The 21,984-nt window shown below is 44.0% G+C and overlaps 1 protein-coding gene across 1 annotated transcript in view; it reads right to left on the minus strand.

Moving 5' to 3' along the window:
• LOC124595116 (cubilin-like) overlaps positions 1–21,984 on the minus strand; it is a 1,106,483-nt gene that overhangs the window by 102,381 nt on the left and 982,118 nt on the right. Inside the window, exon 6 of the mRNA XM_047133714.1 lies at positions 18,159–18,367. Coding sequence (XP_046989670.1) covers positions 18,159–18,367 — 209 coding nt within the window. The remainder of the gene's footprint in view (positions 1–18,158; positions 18,368–21,984) is intronic.

Here is a 21,984-nt window from a genome sequence, read left to right on the forward strand (position 1 = left end):
TGATTGTCGCGAAGTGCAATACGTTTAAATGAGACAGCTTCAGAAATGACTGATGTAACAGCTACGGTGTAGGAGGTATTATGGTACAAAAAAAAGGTCCAGATGTCTCTGAGCACTATGGGACTTAACATCTAAGGTCATCAGTCCCCTTAGAACTACTTAAACCTAACTAATCTAAGGACATCACACACATCCATGCCCGAGGCAGGATTCGAACCTGCGATATTCTGGTACGGTGTAGGACTTCCACGGTAGTTGAAAAATTCTGGCTACAGCCGGACTTTGAATCGTTCGAGTTCATGGCAACTTTGATTTTATGCCGACAGTGCTGGATTTCGAAGTTTGACGTTTGGATATTGAATATTTGTTGTAAAAAGGCAATATGATAGAGAATTGAATATTTGTGCATTAATTGATATCCATTCAGACCACATGTGCGACTTTATGCATAGTATTCAGTCTTGGGAGACAGTAAATTGGGTGAATTTTGGAAAACTGTTTACTTCAGAAAAAATCTCGGCACTTCACCTCGTCGACAAGCATCATTGTTCCGAGATTTGATGAATTTATTAGTTTTCTGTTGGGCGTAAATTATAGCGAGCCTTACGCTATGTGGCCCCCCTAGACACCCAAAACTTTAGTCACATACGATGCGAATTAAAGTTCTAGTATGAGGAGGTGAGGTCGTGCGCACTGGTTTTGTTGCATTGTTAAATGCAATAGGACAAAGTGTGATGGGACTGAACAGTAATGGATGCAAGATGTGGTCTTTATTCCAAAATTTTAAGGGTAATCTGAGCAACAGCCCCATCATTGGCTTAAGAGCCCAGTTTCCTGCCTCTTTTTTTTTTTTTTTTGTTTAATCAGGTCAGTATCCTATTACATATAACAAAGAATATGCAACCTTTTTCAAAAGCCGATGAGTACCACTGCATATCAGGCCTGACCGTTTGTCTGACATGCAATCCACTGAACTCGTTTCAAACATGGTTGGTCAACAACGTTTTCACCATGGTCCTTCAACAACCACTGGTCATACTTTGTAGATCCACACACCAATCACGAGAGATATGAGAATACCAGGAGGAGGATAGGTTGGGGCAGGGGCGACAATTAAAACCCTCTTAGATCGTACGATACGCTCACTGATTACTGATAACAGTACATAAAGACAGCCCATAACATTGAATTTTCGGCTTCAGATATCATTTAGAGTTCTCCAGTTCAAATCATTTGTGTGCTATCATGTTCTAAATAAGAGTGGGGTTAAACAAATAACACAACCTTTTTTCTCGAACAGGTTGATTTTATTCACTTTTCTTTAGGATTCCAATACACTATAATATACTATATTATTCGCCACTCTTTTGGCTACAAAACAGTGTAATCTCCGTTCAGTGCGACGGCCTTACGCTACCGTTCTGGGAGGGCCTATATGCCCACTCGGTACCACTCTACTGTTAGACGTCAGAGCACGTCTGAAGGTGGGAGATCCGGGTTGTAGGCTGAATGAGGAGAAACAGCTCAACGAAGTCTAATGTGCTCCTTTCGGGTGCTCAGACTTGTGTGAGACCTTGTTTAATCATGGAAAAGTTTGAATTTGATCCATCGATCACCTCGAATGAGATTGTCCACGCGTTCCAACATGGTAGGAGTTACAGCGGTGTGCGGCCAGCCGGCGCGCAGATCAGACATGCTGCGATGATGACAGCTGCCTCGCCCAACGACTCAACGTGCCTTTGTTCACTACCAGGTCTCCGTAGACATTCTGCAGGTGCCTTTGAATATTTGTGATGCTCTGGTTTTCCGCCATAAGCAACTCAATGACAGCTCTCTGCTTGGAACGCACTTCCGTCGCATACGCCATTTTGAAAGTTACGTACAGCATCGCCACCTATCGGAACTTCATGAAACTATAGCAGCTGAAGCGGGACCTAGCGAAGTGGCGCAGTGGTTAACTCTCTGGACTCGCATTTGGGAGGACGGTTCAAACCCATGTCTGGCCATGATTTCCCTAAATCGCTCCTGGCAGATGGCGTAATGGTTTCTTTGAAAGAGCGCGGCCAAGTTCCTTCCCGATCCTTCACACAATTCGAGCTTGTGTTTCGTCTCTAATGACTTCGATGTCCACGGGACGTTAGAACCAAACTTCCTTCCATCCTTTCCTTCCTGAGACGGAAATATTCCACGATGTACCACAGTAAAATCTGCATTGTTGCAACAGAAATTGGCAGAGAAAAAAATGTGTCAAAAGTTGTAAGCATGGTTGCTTGGTTCAGTGACCGTTTATAAATCAGAATTGAAACAAATGAGCCCTCGGTCACAATTGTTTAAATCTTATTGACCAGGTTTCAACACTTCTAAGAGTGCCTTCATCAGAATCAAAATAATAAAATGGGCCTATAACATAGTTACAAATTTATAGGAAAAGACGTTTTTACATAAAAGTGTAAGTACTGACTAACAATAAAAGACAGAGGCAGTACCTATATGTCACATATAAAATACCCTACTGGCCAGAAGGGCTTTAGTCACAAAATATATAAAAAAGGAAAGCGTGAAAGCGCTTCACTAAAGCCCTTCTGGCCTATTAGGTATTTTATATGTGACATGTAAGTACTGCCTCTGTCTTTTATTGTTAGTCAGTACTTACACTTTTATATAAAAATATCTTTTCCTATAAATTTGTAACTATGTTATAGGCGCTTTTAATGGGCTCATTTGTTTTAATTCTAAAACTGTGTCCCATTACTTACTGAACGACCCTCGTAATAGAGGGATAATTTCAGTTATAGGTACTAATTTTTTGATATTGCAATTTTGGAAGGCATTTATGTAGATTGAGAAACGGATAGTATCGAGGTCAAATAGTGTGATAGTTGTACGTCATGGGAATAGAATGTCGCGACGCCGGTAGTTGTGAGCGCGCTTGTGGAGAGCTGGAACGTGCAGCAACACGATAAATTTGTGTGCGCGCGCCAGTGGCTGCGGAACTGGCGCGGCGCTGGCTCATTGTCCCGCGCCGCTACGTGGCCGGAGGGCCGGAATTCCGCCGCTTATTGGCGCCATTGTGGCGGCGGCTAGCTCCCAGTGGCGCCGTGTCGTTGGCGCCAAGGCCAGCCACCGGCACAACTTTAGCACCCGACACCGGCTTCTCTCTTCCCAAGCGTTTCACGGCGTCTAATTGCGCCACTCTTCAGGCATGTCTTTCTGCTACAGGCGGTTTAAAATTTTGTTTTAATTTTTTATTATCTTGAGTTACAAGTTCCATTCCAAGTTCCATTCAGCGAAAGCATTGTAGTCAAGTTCTAAGTTTCCCACAGTTTTATGATAATTGTCATCTAGCAACGTTTCCCCAAATAAGCATTATGCATTAAAACATGCACTTTACGCTCTTAATAAAAACACCCCTTGCGTTTTCTCTGCTTAGCCATTAGACAGAAAAAAATTTTCGCAATTTTGTGAGAAGCTGCGCAACATGTAACACATACAATATTAAACAGACGTGAAACATATTTATTTTTGATTAAATATGGAAAATATTTTATGTTACTATTAAGAAATGTAGATGATTATTTGTAGTTATCCTTATTTTAAAAGCGGTATATGAATTTCGTTAAGGATTGTTATCCCATTAGTAACATGTACTATATTTTATCAATACTTTTCGTGTGCAGAGATAAGTTAGTTATCAATAACCATGAATCGTAACGGTCAAAATACAACCCGACTCTAAACAATGATAGTTATAGGAAGCGCCTGATTATGGGAGCCGCAAAGCGCGGCGAGTGAGGATGACACTCATGGACCATGAAGCTAGTACGAGCAGTGGTATGAGACACATCCGTAACCTCGGATGCCGAAAGGCTGCACATGTACAGCGTGTTTCAGCACAGCGGTTACAAACTTCCAGGAGAGACAGAGTACACGTAGACGATGGACAATTATTTCGAGCCGGCCGAAGTGGCCGTGCGGTTAAAGGCGCTGCAGTCTGGAACCGCAAGACCGCTACGGTCGCAGGTTCGAATCCTGCCTCGGGCATGGATGTTTGTGATGTCCTTAGGTTAGTTAGGTTTAACTAGTTCTAAGTTCTAGGGGACTAATGACCTCAGCAGTTGAGTCCCATAGTGCTCAGAGCCATTTGAGCCAATTATTTCGAGCAGTTAGTTCATGATCCCACGCGAATAGTAGACGGTTGTGAAAACACACTTTATCATATAGCAGCAAATAATATTGAGTTAATAACGAGTATCAAAACGAATACAGGGATTAGTGAACACAGGGTTGTCGTAGTGAGATTGAATATTGTAATCCCCAAATCCTCGAAAAATAAGCGAAAAATATACCTATTCAAAACAGCAGATAAAAATTCTCTTGACGCCTTCCTGAGAGATAATCTCCACTCCTTCCAAATTAATAATATAAGTGTAGACCATTGTTGTTGTTGTTGTGGTCTTCAGTCCTGAGACTGGTTTGATGCAGCTCTCCATGCTACTCTATCCTGTGCAAGCTTCTTCATCTCCCAGTACCTACTGCAGCCTACATCCTTCTGAATCTGCTTAGTGTATTCATTTCTTGGTCTCCCTCTACGATTTTTACCCTCCACGCTGCCCTCCAGTACTAAATTGGTGATCGCTTGATGCCTCAGAACATGTCCTACCAACCGATCCCTTCTTCTAGTCAAGTTGTGCCACAAACTCCTCTTCTCCCCAATCCTATTCAATACCTCCTCATTAGTTATGTGATCTACCCATCTAATCTTCAGCATTCTTCTGTAGCACGACATTTCGAAAGCTTCTATTCTCTTCTCGTCCAAACTATTTATCGTCCATGTTTCACTTCCATACATGGCCACACTCCATACAAATACTTTCAGAAATGACTTCCTGACACTTAAATCTATATTCGATGTTAACAAATTTCTCTTCTTCAGAAACGCTTTCCTTGCCATTGCCAGTCTACATTTTATATCCTCTCTACTTCGACCATCATCAGTTATTTTGCTCCCCAAATAGCAAAACTCCTTTACTACTTTAAGTGTCTCGTTTCCTAATCTAATTCCCTCAGCATCACCCGACTTAATTCGACTACATTCCATTATCCTCGTTTTGCTTCTGTTGATGTTCATCTTATGTCCTCCTTTCAAAACACTATCCATTCCGTTCAACTGCTCTTCCAAGTCTTTTGCTGTCTCTGACAGAATTACAATTTCATCGGCAAACCTCAAAGTTTTTATCACTTCTCCATGGATATTAATACCTACTCCGAATTTTTCTTTTGTTTCCTTCACTGCTTGCTCAATATAAAGATCGAATAACATCGGGGATAGGCTACAACCCTGTCTCACTCCTTTCCCGACCACTGCTTCCCTTTCATACCCCTCGACTCTTATAACTGCCATCTGGTTTCTGTACAAATTGTAAATAGCCTGTCGCTCCCTGTATTTTACCCCTGGCACCTTCAGAATTTGAAAGAGAGTATTCAGTCAATATTGTCAAATGCTTTCTCTAAGTCTACAAATGCTAGAAACGTGTAGACCATATGTGGCTTAAATTCAAAGAAATAGTATCGGCAGCAACTGAGAGATTTATACCAAATTGAAAGGGTACAGTACCGCCCGACATTGAAAATAGGTACAACATTCTTCGTTATTCTTGTCAGTACAACATATTTTTTTGTAAAAATAAGTCAATTTCAATTAATACAGCGAAGCTGGATACCAGTGTGGGAAAGAATGACAATTTATTTATTTAATTGATCACATGTGCACTCCCACAAAATAAATCCCTACATCCAGTTTGGTGAGATCTGTGAACTGAATGAATGTATGGTCGTCTGCTAACCGCAGATAGTGAATGTGAATATATGTTCATCTTTGAGACGACCCTTCGGCCACCTTTGGTGGAGCCAAAGAGATGAAACTTACCGGAGCTTTGAGCACCTGAAATGTGGCTGACCAATATGGTAGCATGGTCTTCCCCCACCTCGACAGAGGTGCGAGCTGACCTGAAGAACGGCCATGTTTCAACACTCTGCCGCTGGATCTAGTGTTGGTAAGACTGGTCTTAGGCGTGCTCCGTAAGGACAAAAGAGTGGAGACATGGTATGCATGTGAAATACTTAAGAGTAGTTTTTGAATAATAATTTCTCTATTTCTGGTACTTTTGTGAGGAGAATTAAATGTCAGGCAGGTAATATTAATGGGATCGCAGTAATCTTCGGAAGTGACCAACGGTCACAATGAAACCACGTGTAGCAATAAGTTGAAATACTTCCGAGTGCTTAAGTTAAGCTGAATTACTAGCTTGTGTACTATAAGTTGGAAATATTTAAGAAATGGCGTGTGCAGGACTTGAAATTAGAGACGAGTACTTCAACGTGGTGAGTACTGTGTGAGTCTCAATCTGTGTATGAGACAAAGGATAAAGAGAAGTACTCGTCCATGGTATCAGATGAGGACTCGCGTGTGTGATGAATATGTTCTTGATATTACTTTGCGTGTTATGTTTCCGTGTGACGCTTGATTCAAACTATAATACTCTGAGAGAGAAGCAAGATGAGTCAGCCGTCTATCCAGCAACGCCACTTGGCTTGCACTGCACAGGACGACGTGCATATATCGTCCAGAGCTCGTAGTAGTAAAGAAAAGTTACGAGGTGGGGCAGTGTCGTGTGGAACTGGGATGAATACTAATTGAAGTGGGAAAGCTGAAAGTGATGGGATTATAATGTTGTGACTATTCCTATGTTGTATTCCATGTTGCTGTGTGGTGTATGTCATGTAATTTAAGTATGTGTGGTTTGCATGGGAGAGTAGCAAGGTAGTTTTAGAGGTAGTGGGTTATGCATGTTCCTTTTGTACCGCTCGGTCTGGAGGAAAGTTTCGTGTAGATGGTTGCGAGAGTCGAAGTGTGGGATATAGCAAAAGATCCACCATCCTATCCAGAATGTGCACTGTAGCATTAAATAATTACGAGACCATAAGATAGAGAATCACCAATGTAAAGCCATGCCCACTGGGCGGAATTTCTCATGTGTTATTGTTGTAGGTTATAGAATTTGTGTGTTTAGGTTATAGAATTTATCGGAATAAATAAGATAGTGAAAAGAAAAAGATTGGTGGCCTTTTCCTTCGAATTGTATGTTGTCATGTTATCCAGAATTTATAATGTGTGCGCCATTCATATTCAGTGCGATGGCCACGTGTTGATAAAAGTCGTTCAATAAGAAAGAAAATGTGGTATTGCCAGTGCGTAGTGAACAGTCAATGTTGTGTAAATTACTAATAGTCAGATGTGAGTTTCCGTTGCGTAATATCCAAGCAGGAGAATAACTTTTAACTTAATTGTGAGTACTAGAGTTCATGTTACTTCATAAATAAAAAATGAATCCACTCGCTTGGCGGACCACTCATCTTGCAGGCCTGACTGCTTGATGCCACAGTATGAGCAAGGCATGTGGGTGCCTCTCAAAATAAATTAACAAATGACGAAGCTAATCCTCGTTGGTACACAAAACAGGTTAGAACACTGTTGCAGAAACGACGAAACAAACATGCCAAATTTAAACAGACGCAAAATCGCCAAGATTGGCGATCTTTTACAGAATCTGGAAATTTAGCGTGGAATTCAATGCGAGACGCTTATAACAGTTTGCACAGCAAAACTTCGTATCGAAACCTGGCAGAAAATCCACAGAGGTTTTGGTCGTACGTGAAGTATGTTAGCGGGGAGACACAATCGATGCCTTCTCTTCGCGATAGCAATAGAGATACTATCGAAGACAGTACTGCCAAAGCGGACTTACTAAACAGAGCCTACCAAAATGCCTTCACAAAAGAAGCCGAAGTAAATATTTCAGAATTCGAATCGAGAATAGCTTCCAACATGAGTAACGTAGAAGTAAATATCCTCGGAGTAGTGAAGCAACTTAAATAACATAATAAAAGCAAGTCTTTTGGTCCGGACTGTATACCAGTCGGGTTCCTTTCAGAGTATGCTAATGCATTAGCTCCAGACTTAACAATTATATACAACCGTACGCTCGACGAAAGAGCCGTACCCAAAGACCGGAAAGTTGCACAGATCACACAAATATTCAAGAAAGGTAGTAGGAGTGATCCACTTAATTACAGGCCCATATCATTAACGTCAATATGCTGCAGGATTTTGGAACATATATTGTGTTCGAATATTATGAATTACCTCGAAGAAAACGGCCTATTGACACAGAGGCATCATGGGTTCAGAAAACATTGTTCTTGTGAAACACAAGAAGTGTTGAGTGCTATTGATAAGGGATTTCAGATCGATTCCGTATTTCTGGATTTCCCGAAGGCTTTTGACACTGCACCACACAAGGGGCTTGTAGTGAAATTGCGTGCCTATGGAATATCGTCTCAGTTATGTGACTGGATTTGTGAGTTCCTGCCGGCCGGGGTGTCCGAGCGGTTCTAGGCGCTACAGCCCTAGGAGCGTGGAGCCAGACTGACTACTCCTTGTTCTCCATTACCAAACATTCAATGGAAATTTTTTTTGGAAATTTGTGGTAAGGTCTTACGGGACCAAACTGCTGAGGTCATCGGTCCCTAAGCCTACACACTACTTAATCTAACTTACGCTATGGACAACACACATACCCATGCCCGAGGGAGGACTCGAACCACCGACGGGGGCAGCCGCACGGACCGTGACAAGGCGTCCTAGACCCCGTGGCTACCCCTCGCGGCCAAACATTCAATATAATCTCTCGATTTATCTACAGTATTTATCGAGAATATTAAATAAAAAAAAAAAAAAAAAAAGAAACAAACATTCGAACTAAGATGGCAATAAAGAGGACTCCATGCAATTTCTGTAAAGCCCATTAGTTATCTCCCAGTCGTAATTCTACCATACCCTTGAACAAAGTATTTCTAAAAGATGAGATTCTAGTTAGAACCGGAAGGCGTCACATTTCACTAAGCGTAGGGTGGAGTTAGTGTGGTCAGACGAAGCCAACGTAATCGGTTAAAGAAAACGTGGGTCTCCCGCTGTGTGCGTTGCATTGATGTCTTACCGCGCCTGTGTTTTGTCCCGTATAACATTCGCTACGTCAGAATGGATTTTGACTGATTCTCATCTTTCGAGATCGGCTGTCATCCTTCAATTATAGCACCCACCAATGACATTTTTTCACGATTGCTGTCTCGTCCGGAGGAAAGTCAACATGCAAGAAAGAAAAGACTCTGAATCAACTAAAATTCTCTCCTCGTCCCATGGGTGAATTCATGTCTTATCTTGCAGAGCTTTCTTGATCTTATATGACGAATATCCATTGTTTAATACAGGTTGTAAGTTAACCTGTTACTCCTGAAGACCGTCAGGCTGAGACACGACATGAGCCCAGAGAATAACGAGCTTCATCTGTGAAGGTTGGTGACAGTTGCAAGTACAAATACATGTGGTTGGGTTACAGTAAATTGAATGCCCTCGAGATTGGTGCTCTTTCCGCCAAAGTAATACGTCCAAATGCTTCAGACGGCCCTTCTTCAGGTATACCAGGGGAATCGCAACATTACCGTAGATGGAGATGAGATGCTCGCGTGATTCATGCACTTTCTCGTCAGCATGGGGCCATGTTAAGGATGTACTGTCACAATATCATGCCCTTGTGGTCTGTGTTTCTGAGGCAGAGATGAAGATGCAACTTGCCACTTGCAGGAAAAGTGTGAGGAGCCACCAAAAGTCCACACTTTAATGCGATTTCCGCTCTCAGCGCTCTTGAGCGGCCATTATCGTCCTTATTTGGCTCGCAAAGCACACAGTTTCTCTTCGTAAACGGACGTCCGTAAAATTGCTGAGCTAACTGTGTTAGGGATTGTCGTACAAGAGCGGAGAAAATCGTGAAGAAGATTCGGGACTCGTCGATGGCTTGAACAGTGAATTGCTGGTAGAGGAACACTTGTTCAAATACGTGTGAATTCCTGTGGGACCAAACTGCTGATGTCATCGGGCCATAGACTTACACACTACTTAAACTAACTTACACTAACTTAAGCTAAGAACAACACAGACACCCATGCCCGAGGGAGGACTCGAACCTCCAGTGGGAGGGGCCATGCCATCCGTGACATGGCGCCTCAAACCGCGCGGCCACTCCGCGCGGAAGAGGAACACTGCATAATGATGTAAACAATCTGAGATACATACTAATAGCAGTTATTCGTTAAGTCAGTTGAGTCTCCATATTAATTTCGGTTTTAAATTGAGTATATTTAAGATATAGCGTGTAAAGTCAGTTTGTGCGTGCATAATAACCATATCCTCTGTGTTGTATTGACTTGTATTGACTACCATCACTCTATAATAACGTACTTTATCACACAGGTTTCAATATGGTGATTTATTTCGTAATTTCATTTGATTGGAACAGGAGATTTTTTGAAGCTGTTTACCACCTCTGAAAAAGATATTTACCGGCGAGATACGAACATGAGGCACTCCATAGAACCAATATATATATATATATTACACAAAGTTTCATAAAAGCGAAAACTTCCATTGTGTAACTTGTGTTTACTGTCTGACATAGACAAGCAGTCACATTAAGGTTTCTGGGCACTGCGATAACATTGCGCAACAGTGCGAAAACAACAGCCTGATATCAGACTCCGATGTGAAAACTGGGGGTGCGATGTGAACAATTGCTGCAGGAAGCCATTAATCACGACAGCTGTGTATGCAACAATAACTACGGCAAATTCGTTATTTATAATAAATAGCATCGACTATCACAAATAACACTTCTACTAAAGTAACAAGAAAGACCCAAAACGAAAGGTGATAAAAAAAAGGAGCTGAACGTGAAACTGTCACCTTTGACTTTGCGCTCACAATCCTATCAATTTCGCCACAGCTTCGACATTGTAGCTGACGCTTCGTACATTGTATGGAATATCTAACGACTGAATCTACAGATATCATTATTTAACTATTGCAAATAGCACCGAAACGCCGTGCTTTTGATAGATCATTGTGCCGTAGCATTGAGACCGTATACTTTCATAGCACACAAGCTATAACACTAAAAGCATCGCATACACGATGCTTTTAGCTACCGGTCTGTAGTTCCTTGTCATTTTATTGTAATAAATCGGAACTTCTCGAGAGCTCCTCAAGTTTCTGATGCTATGAAAGAGCTTATATTCGTACCACATACTATACAGGAAAGAATTTGCGTCGAATACGATGTACGGTGGCTCCTACGTTCCGCTCATGACGTAAGACGATGTAGCATCACATTGGTCACGTTCCTCTCCACGAAGGAGAAATCTGAAATGCTAGATGCTTCATTTCACACTCCACGTTGTAGTGTGGCGTAGAATTCTACGGTGTGACGTCACCAGCTACTCGTCCACGTGCGTTTTCAAGTCCCGTGAGAGGACGGCTTTAGGCTTGCCATCTCGTTAATGTGGCGAGTGTCTTCCATCTGCGACTGTCTAACCTCCATGCTATGCGCTCTGCGCATTATGCTATGTAAGCAGGTATCTGATCCCTTTTCTTGGAAAGGAAGAAAATACAGTTAAAGTCTCAGGCAGGTAAGCTATTTTGAAACGTGAGTACAATACCAAGTCAGCAGCCCGCTATTCCTTAGGATAAGCATTAAAAAAACCAATAGAAGAAAATAATCCCCACACCGCGGAACCTGAGCAGCAGATCCGAGTGACGTTCCCCTTTTCAGTCGATCGGGGACCTGAGAGTTTAAAAGCAGCTTGCTATACGCAGCACTGAACCGGAATATGGAAGTCTATCCGATTTATCCGACGTTTTAGTGGGAAAGAGAGTGCGCGACTGTGCGAAAACAACAGCCCGATATCAGACTCCGATGGGAAATCTGCGGGCGCGACGTGAACAAATGCTGCAAGCCGCCATTAATCACGGCAACCGGTTATCCCGCGCAAGGCGCTGCCTCTGGCAGACGCGGGGAACGACTGCCAGCCAGGAGAGGCAGCCGCTTTCAACACGAACCCGGTAGGAAGTGTGTTTCAGCATCAATACAGAAAATGTCTGGAACACATTAGTCACATAATAACTTAAACTTTTATTCTACATCTACAGCGATCCTCTGCAAGCCACCATACGTCGCGTGGCGTAGGGTATCATGTATCGCTACGAGTCATTCCCTTTACTGTTCACTCGAAAATAGACGGACTTTTCATAAGTCTCCGTACGAGCCCTAATTTCTCTCATTTTATCTTCGTGGCTCTTATTCGCAATGTACGTTGGTGGGAGTAGAATCGTTACGCAGTCAGCTTCAAATGCCGGTTCTCTATATTTTCTCAATAGTGTTCGTCGAAAACATCGCCTTTCTTCCAGGTATTCCCATTTAAGTGCACAAGCACCCCGTAATAGTTGCGTGCTATTCGAACCTACTGGTAATAAATCTAGCTGTACGCCCCTGAACTGAATTACTTCGATGTCTTGCTTCAATCCGACTTGGTGTGGATCCCAAACACTTAAGCAGTACTCAGCAGTCGGTCGTACTAGTGTCCTACATGCCATCTCCGTCACAGAATAACCACACTTCCCTAAAATTGTGCCAAGTCGAAGTCGACCATTTCCCTTCCGTACAAGAATCCCTACAACCTCGTTCCGTTTCGTATCGCTTTTTAACGTTACACCTGGATATTTAATCGACCGGACTGTCTTAAGCAACATACTAATAATGCTGTATTCTAACATTATGGGTTTGTTTTTCCTGCTCTTATGCATTAATTTACATTGTTCGACACTTAGAGCTTGCTGTCATTCATCGCACCAAGTAGAAATTTTGTCTACGTCTCCTTGTATCCTCCTACAGACACTCAACGTCGACACCTTCCCGTACACCACAGCATCATCAGCGACAACCCCAGGTTGATGCTCACCCTGTCCGCCAGATCTTTTATGTGTATACAAAATGAGAAAGACCCGATCTCACTTCCCTGGGGCACTCCTGACGATACACTTGTCTCTGACAAACACTCGCTGACAAGGACAACGTATGGGGTTCTGTTACTTAAGAGGTCTTCGTGCCAATTACACATCAGGGAACCTATTGCACATCCTCTTACCTTTGTTAACAGTCTGCTATTCGAGCTGAGAATACGTTCAATAATTCTGCAGCAAAGTGATGTTAAGAATATTGGCCTGAAATTCAAGGATCACCTGCGTTTTTTCCAGCCCTTGGGACTTTGGGCTGGGCAAGATATTTGCGATAAATGCAAGCTAAGTATGTGACCAGTGCTGCAGAGTACCCTCTGTAAAACCGAACTGGGATTCCATCCGTACCTGGCGACTTATTTTCTTTCGTTAACCTTCACCTCGCCAGAATGGTAAAATATCTTTAGTTATGTATGTGTGTTTGTGTGTGTGTGTGTGTGTGTGTGTGTGTGTGTGTGTTGTGTGTGTGTGTGTGCGCGCGCGCGCTCTACAAGTACATCTTACATCTAACCCCTGTCATTAAACCTGCCACATTAAAAGGACACTACAGGTGGTCTTAGTCACTTGCGTTGCTCTTTCTACTATGCGTTTCGGAGGATTATATGTCTACCATAAACGGAACTTACTAGTATACTGCTGGTCCTTAGAATTGTTAACACCGGGAACGATAGCAAGTAACGAAGTTTTGCTTGTTGTACTTGCACTGTTCAGTTAGAACATTATCACCACCGACCTACTATCGATATAAACCCGTCCAGGCGATAACAGCGTCGTCTGGTGAGGAATGACTGCTAGTCAGACACATGCACGGTGTATGGAAAACAGTGAGCTTGCTGTCCGTGTGTAGAATGGGGAAGGCCCGCAATCTGTCTGAGTTGGACTGAGGGCAGATTGTGATGGTCCTCAGGCTCGTCACAAGCATTTCAGAAATTGCACGACTTGTTGGGTGTTCGTGGTGAGTGTTTTTAACACGTGGCGAAACCAAGGTGAGCACATCCAGACAACGTGGGGCTCGGCGGCCACCCCTCATTACAGACGTCGGACGTCGTAGGCTGGACAGACTGGTAAAACAGTGCAGGCGGTGAACTGTGGCGGAACTAACATCAGACTTTAATGCTGGACAGAGTGCAAGTGTGTTTGAACACACAGTGGACAGAACATTCCTAACGATGGGTCTCCGCAACCGATGACCCATATATGTGCCAATGCTAATACCGCAACATCGGCAACTACAAATGAAATAGGTACATGATCATCGGCACTAGACGTTGGCGCAGTGGCAGCGCATTGCACGGTCTGATGAATCCCAAGACCCTTTTCATCAACCGATGGGAGGGCGCGAATCCATCATGTTCCAGGGGAACAGCTCCTTGACACCTGTACTACGGGACGGAGACAATTTGGCGGCGGTTCCATTATGCTGTGTGTGGGTAACATTCACGTGCGCACTCATGGGTCCAGTTGAGCTCGTGCAAGACACCATGACAGCCAAGGAGTATCATACACTGGATGCAGACCACATACACCGCTTCTTGACGATCATGTTTCGCTACGGCAGGGGTATTTTTCAGTAAGATAACGCGCCAGACTTCTAATTGACGTGCTGGCCCCCAACTCTCCAGATCTGAACCCGATCGAAAACATCTGGGATGTGATTGAGCGTCGTGTCAGAGCTCATCCCCCCCCCCCCCCGCCCCCAACTGGAATTTACGGGAATTAGGTAACTTGTGTATGCAGATGTGGTGCCAACTCCCTCCAGCGATCTACCCAACGCCTCATTGCTTCCATACTACGATGCGTCGCCGCTGTTATTCGTGCCAGAGGTGGAGATACCGGGTATTAGATAGGTCATGACGTTCTGGCTGATCAGTGTATATAGTGTACTAGGATGAATTCATAAAGTTTGAAGATGATTTGGGGGCATACGAGTTTCGAAATTTGGTATCCACAGCGGCTACCTATGGTTGCAGAGTGACTGTAGGGTAGCTGTGCACTGAGTCGAACTGAGCTTAGATGACAGATACGGGGTGTCGTTGTACGCTGCTTTAAATGTATGTCAGAGGTCGTCTCTCCGTATAGATTGTATCCACTGTTATAAGAGTTTGTCGGTGAGAAGTTATCTCTACATTCTCCTTTTTCAGTCTTTCTTAGTAGAACATGGGTTTCTTAGTTCTCGGTTACCGGGTCGGTCGTAGACATGTCAGCAATGCTAAAAGGAAGAGAATGACACATTTTTAAGTGAGCACCTTAATTTATAAGCTATTTCTGGTCAGAATTTTTCGGATGAATCGTGATCTATCATTTTGTCTCCCAGCTGTGAGATTCATGTCATTGTCCAGTCCTCGAAGGTGTAATGGATGTCGACCGACCGCCTTGTCATCCTCTGCCTTGAGGCGTTATGCGGATGCGATGTGGAGAATCATGTATTCATCACACCGCCCTCCAGCGGTTTTACAGACTTTTCACACCATGGAGTCACTATTTCTCATTTAATCTGGCATCAAAAGACTTAGTGCACCCGACCAGTCCTCCCAGTAAGGGAAAGTCCTTGCTAGTATCGGAAATCGAAGCTAGATCCTCCACCTGGCAGCCATCTACACTGACCTCTCATTTACGGACGCGGACTTCCATCTTATCTCCAATAAATTTATTGTCATTATTTTATCCATTTCGATCAGAAAAGACCACAGCTATTTTCGTAAATTGCTCTGTAGGAAATACTGCAACCAGCCACAAGTTTTTTCATTTCTTTAATTTTTATTTTATTTTATTTTGTCATACCGTTACTACTTTCGGCCCCGAGACTATCATCGGACGGTAGCATTGACGTCTTTGAAAGTTTTACATTTGTGTACTAAAATACAGCAAAGTTTTTGTAATTGCATGGTTTACAAAAGGTTTTACAAAAAAATGGTTCAAATGGCTCTGAGCACTATGCGACTTAACTTCTGAGGTCATCAGTCGCCTAGAACTTAGAACTAATTAAACCTAACTAACTTAAGGACATCACACACATCCATGCCCGAGGCAGGATTCGAACCTGCGACCGCAGCGGTCGCTCGGTTCCAGACTGCAGCGCCTAGAACCGCACGGCCACTCCGGCCGGTGAAAGGTTTTACATTCGCGTTCTAAATTATAAAGAAGTTTACGTACTGTAACACTGTGTAATCACTTACGTTTTAGGACGCAAATATAAAACTTTTTGTGAACCATACTATCACAAAAACTTTGTTATATTTTAGGACACAAATGTAAAACTTGCAAAGAAGGCAGCGCTACCGTCTGACAATGGACCCAAGCCTGAAACTAGTAACGGTACAATAAAAATATTAAAAAAAAACTTGTAGCTGTTTGCAGTATTTTCTACAATGTGAACATACTGTTGGTGTATAGGAACCAAGAAAGTCGTTCCCGAAAGAAGTCGAATATTTTTACCTATTTATTTGCACTGATTTTTATTTCTTTAAATGGAGGGACACTTACCCTCCCGATCTTAAGAATACTTTTCTGTAAATTACAGAAACGAAAGAGCTATAGAAAACTAAATGTATTGCGTATTCAGTCTTTACGTCTATAGCGTCCAGGCCTAGCACTGTCGTTCTGGGCTCAGATGAGCCAATCGTGACCGGCCAACAGCCGTGTCATGCTCAGCATGTTGCATCGAGATGCGGGTGATGGCGGGTGATGGCAGCACACCACAGTCCCAGCCCTTGTCGGGCTAGCGTAGCTGGTACCCCTACTACTCGGCCAGTTAGCTCCTCAACCGACATTACGAGGTCGAATACACCACGTTCCAGTCCTTCCTGCAAGGTAAAATCCCTGGAAATACCGGCAATTGAACCCTGGCCCCTCTGCATAGCTTATCCTGCCACGAGGGATATTTATGGAGTGATTTAATCCATTGTAATGAAAAGGTGAGAATGAAATTGATGAAGATTAAAGACAATGAAATATTAGTGAAACCGTCCAGCAATGTCGAACTTGCAACATTATAAATATTTCAGCTCCGCGTTCCAACATTGACGGGCTATCAATTGTGACCGATCACCGCGTCATACTCTGCAAGTTGCGTCATTTGGATGCAGCTTGATGGACAGGGGATTCAGCACATCGCTGTCTCGGCCGTTGTCGACTTCCCAGGTGCAGTGGGGGGGGGGGGGGGGGAAGGGAATTGTTGTTTAACGTCTCTACAACGACGAGGTAATTAGAGACGGAGCAGAAGCTCGGGTTAGGGAATGAAAAATATGGATCAAATGGCTCTGAGCACTATGGCACTTAACATCTGAGGTCACCAGTCCCCTAAACTTAGAACTACTTAAACCTAACTAACCTAAGGACATCACACACATCCATGTCCGAGGCAGGATTCGAACCTGCGACCGTAGCAGCCGCGTGGTTCCGGACTGAAGCGCTTAGAACCGCTCGACCACAGTGGCCAGCTTAGGGAGTGACAGAGAAGGATAGCGGCCGTGTACTTTTGAAGGAACCATCCCCACACTTGTCTTAAGCGATTTAGGGAAATCATGGAAAACCTGAATCATGATGGCTGGACTCGGGTTTGATTGCAAGTTCAGTGTGCTAACCACTACGCTGACACGCTCCGCCCGCTTCCCAGACCTTGAAGCCACTACGTCTCAAGTAACACCTGCAAAGGGCTTACGACGCTGAGTGTACCTTGTTCATGTTCTCCGACCAGCAGAAACACCTGGCAGTGCAGCTCACTGAAGCAGTGTCACCCATACGTCAGACGCGCTGGCCACTCAGTTACGTCGGCGGACTTAAGGAAGATGTTGTAACAATTTAAAAGCAGGAAATCTGAGTTCCAGTTGCGGCTTCGAACAAATTTTCAGTGCTTGCAATATTAATCACCAAATACGCGAAAATACGGGGCGAGGGTAGATCTAATGGCTTGAAGATAAGGAAAGGACATCGAAACAGAAACTACTACCAAGTGATGCAAAGTGGTACGGAGGACGCGAGAAAGTGGTTCTAGTGCCACCTTTAGAATGTTATAGTGATGAGGTATTACAATTTTTAAATCTTAAAGATACGAGAAAATTAACTGGTAGTGACATAAAATTCGAGAAGCACATTTGAGAGGAAATAAAGAAAGGAAAAAAAAAATCGTCTGAAAAATCCGACGGAAGCTTTCGGAACCACTGTCCTGGAGAGAAAGCTATAACGGAATGGGACTCACCGAGCTTGACGAAGCTCTCGCTGAACTCGAAGATGCCCTTGAAGCCGCGGTTCTGCGTGTTGGCGGTCCTGGGCAGCGTGACGAACGTGACGAGCAGCGCCGCCTCGGACGAGTAGAGCACCAGGTTGCGCTGCTGGCCGCAGTACGTGCCGATCACCGCCGACTCGTTCGTCGCCCCGTCGTACACCTTCACGTAGTCCAGCGGGCAGCTGCGGGCACACGCGTGCTTCCTCAGAACTTCTCTGCCGAAACAGTATAAAGTCATACGTCCCAAACTCACATTCAGATACTGCCAAAACCTTAGATTCTCCCTCTTTAAGAGTTACCCAGCAACTATACAGAGTGTTACAAAAAGGTACGGCCAAACTTTCAGGAAACTTTCCTCACACAAAAATAAAGTAAAGATGTTATGTGGACATGTGTCTGGAAACGCTTAATTTCCAATCGTAGAGCTCGTTTTAGTTTCGTCAGTATGTACTGCACTTCCTCGATTCACCGCCAGTTGGCCCAATTGAAGGAAGGTAATGTTGACTTCGGTGCTTGTGTTGACACGCGACTCATAGCTCTACAGTACTAGCATCATGCACATCAGTACGTAGCATCAACAGGTTGGTGTTCATCACGAACGTGATTCTGCAGTCAGTGCAATGTTTACAAATGCGGAGCTGGCAGATGCCCATTTGATGTATGGATTAGCACGGGGCAATAGCCGTGGCGCGGAACGTTTGTATCGAAACAGATTTCCAGAACGAAGGTGTCCCGACAGGAAGACGTTCGAAGTGATTGATCGGCGTCTTAGGGAGCACAGAACATTCCACCCTATGACTCGCGACTGGGGAAGACCTAGAACGACGAGGACACCTGCAATGGACGAGGCAATTCTTCGTGCAGTTGACGATAACCCCAATGTCAGCGTCTGAGAAGTTGCTGCTGTACAAGGTAACGTTGACCACGTCACTGTATGGAGAGTGCTACGGGAGAACCAGTTGTTGCCGTACCATGTACAGCGTGTGCAGGCACTATCAGCACCTGATTAGCCTCTACGGTACACCTCTGCGAATGGTTCATCCAACAATGTGTCAATCCTCATTTCAGAGCAAATGTTCTCTTTACGGATGAGGCTTCATTTCAACGTGATCAAATTGTAAATTTTCACAATCAACATGCGTGGGCTGACGAGAATCCGCACGCAATTGTGCAATCACGTCATCAATACAGATTTTCTGTGAACGTTTGGGCAGGCATTGTTGGTGATGTCTTGATTGGGCCCCATGTTCTTCCACGTACGCTCAATGGAGCACGTTATCATGATTTCATACGGGATACTCTACCTGTGCTGCTAGAACATGTGCCTTTACAAGTACGACACAACATGTGGTTCATGCACGATGTAGCTCCTGCACATTTCAGTCGAAGTGTTCGTACGCTTCTCAACAACAGATTCGGTGACCGATGGATTGGCAGAGGCAGACCAATTCCATGGCCTCCACGCTCTCCTGACCTCAACCCTCTTGACTTTCATTTATGGGGGCATTTCAAAGCTCTTGTCTACGCAACCCCGGTACCAAATGTAGAGACTCTTCGTGCTCGTATTGTGGACGGCTGTGATACAATACGCCATTCTCCAGGGCTGCATCAGCGCGTCAGGGATTCCATGCGACGGAGGGTGGATGCATGTATCCCTGTTAACGGAGCACATTTTGACCATTTCCTGTAACAAAGTGTTCGAAGTCACGCTGGTACGTTCTGTTGCTGTGTGTTTCCATTCCATGATTAATGTGATTTGAAGAGAAGTAATAAAATTAGCTCTAACACGGAAAGTAAGCGTTTCCGGACACATGTCCACATAACATCTTTTCTTTATTTGTGTGTGAGGAATGTTTCCTGAAAGTTTGGCCGTACCTTTTAGTAACACCCTGTATAGTATCTCACGAATATAGAGTTATTTCTCAACCACAACACCTCCAATGCGTCCCACATCATAATCATCCGAGCTGTTCCTAAATTTTCGCCTTCTATTCAACCGTTAGTTCTCCTGTCATCTCTAGTTGCTGTCCCTGTATTGATAGACAGAGAGGTAATGCCCGAGTTGGTACAGGATTATACAGATTTATGAAGTACCTGTGCTGGTTTTCTTTCGTTCAAATCGATAAAACGTAATAACATTATGGCATAAAAGACTTTTAAACTACTTGGCAGATTGAAACTGCCTGGCGGACTGGGAATTGACCACAGAACCTTGCCTTTCGCGGACAATGATCCTCTTGATGCAGGCACGAGTCACAACCAGCTTCACTTTCACCAGTAACTCTCTACTGCGTTCCACACTTTCAAGAAGCTCTCCTCTGTACCTTCTGTCAATGAGACTTTGAAGTCTAATCTTCCTTCCTTCCTCCTAGTGCTTGTTGGATTAACATTCCTGGGGAATGGTCTGGAAAGAAGATAGAGCTACTAGCACTAGAGAAGCTCTGAGGGCGACTAGTGAGTTGTATTTAGATAACTCAGTAGATAAGAACACTCCTCGCGGAAGGCAATGTTCCCGATTCACATTTTTAATGTGCCAGGAAGTTACAAAATAGCGCATACTGTGAAGGAGAGTGAACGGTTCACTCCTGAGATAAAATTCCTTGATTTTGAACAGTTTATCGGCAGAGATCTAACCAACGCTGCTTAAGGTTGATAAGTAGTCTATTCCTTCACTATCAGCTTGTACAAAAGAGACTAATTCAGAAATATTCGTACCTAATTTTCAAGATGGTCTACGCGAAGAGCAACCGAAACATCAGAGTGGTAGTGGAAGAAGGACAAAGCTGTATCAAATAGCTGACGCCTTATGCAATATTCGAACAAAAGTATCCGGTCACTTATTAGTGGACATTAGTATGGGGTGTGCCCACCCTTCGCCATAATGAGGGCTTGAACGCTGCTGAGAAATGGCATCTCATTCTTCCTCAAGAGCCAAAACCAAAGATGGTAGTGACGTTGGATGCTTGGGTCTGGACCGAAGTCGACATTTTAACCCATTCCAAAGGTGTTCCACTGGTTTCAGATCGGGACTCCGGGCTTGCAAGTCCATTTCAGGAATATTGTCCACAGTCCGCCTCCGTAGCTGAGTGGTCAGCTCGTATGACTACCATGTAGTGGGCCCAGGTTCGATTCCAAGCTGGGTCGGAGATTTTCTCCGCTCGTGGAGTGGGTGTTGTGTTGTCCTGATTATCATTTCATCATCACCGACTCAAGTCGACCGGTGTGGCATCAAATGAAAAGATTTGTAGTTCGGGGCCGTCCCCAAGTGGTGACATCTAGCCATCAACGTCATAGGATCAATCCATTGCACTTCATTTCATTGTCCACAAACCAAAGCCTCACAGAGGCTGCTTTGTCATGCTTATACAACCATCGTCTCTGAACTTCCACTCTGCTGTACGCGAACACAGTGCTGTAAAATTTGTTCACATACCTCCGGATTTAGAGTTTTCTTAAGAGGACCACACTCTAACCACGAAAATCACCACCTCCTCCACACTTCACCGTTGGCACTACGCGTGATGGTAGTTAACGTTCTCCAGGTCTCGCCAAACCCAAACGCTTCCAACAGATGACCACAGAGTATAGTGTGATTCATCACTCCAAATCACTCCTTACTTGTTATCCACTGTCCCGTGGCGTCGCTCTTTACACCATCTCAAGCGTCCTTCAGCACTGACTACAAAAACGTGTGGCGTGCTACTCGGGCACTGTACCACGTACATTTTTTAACTCCCTATGCATAGTAATCGCGCTAGGTGGACTGCTCATAGCACTTTGAAAGTTATCAGCGATTCCT

Source organism: Schistocerca americana, chromosome 2, assembly GCF_021461395.2.
Source record: "Schistocerca americana isolate TAMUIC-IGC-003095 chromosome 2, iqSchAmer2.1, whole genome shotgun sequence".
NCBI classification, from domain to species: Eukaryota; Metazoa; Arthropoda; class Insecta; order Orthoptera; family Acrididae; genus Schistocerca; species Schistocerca americana.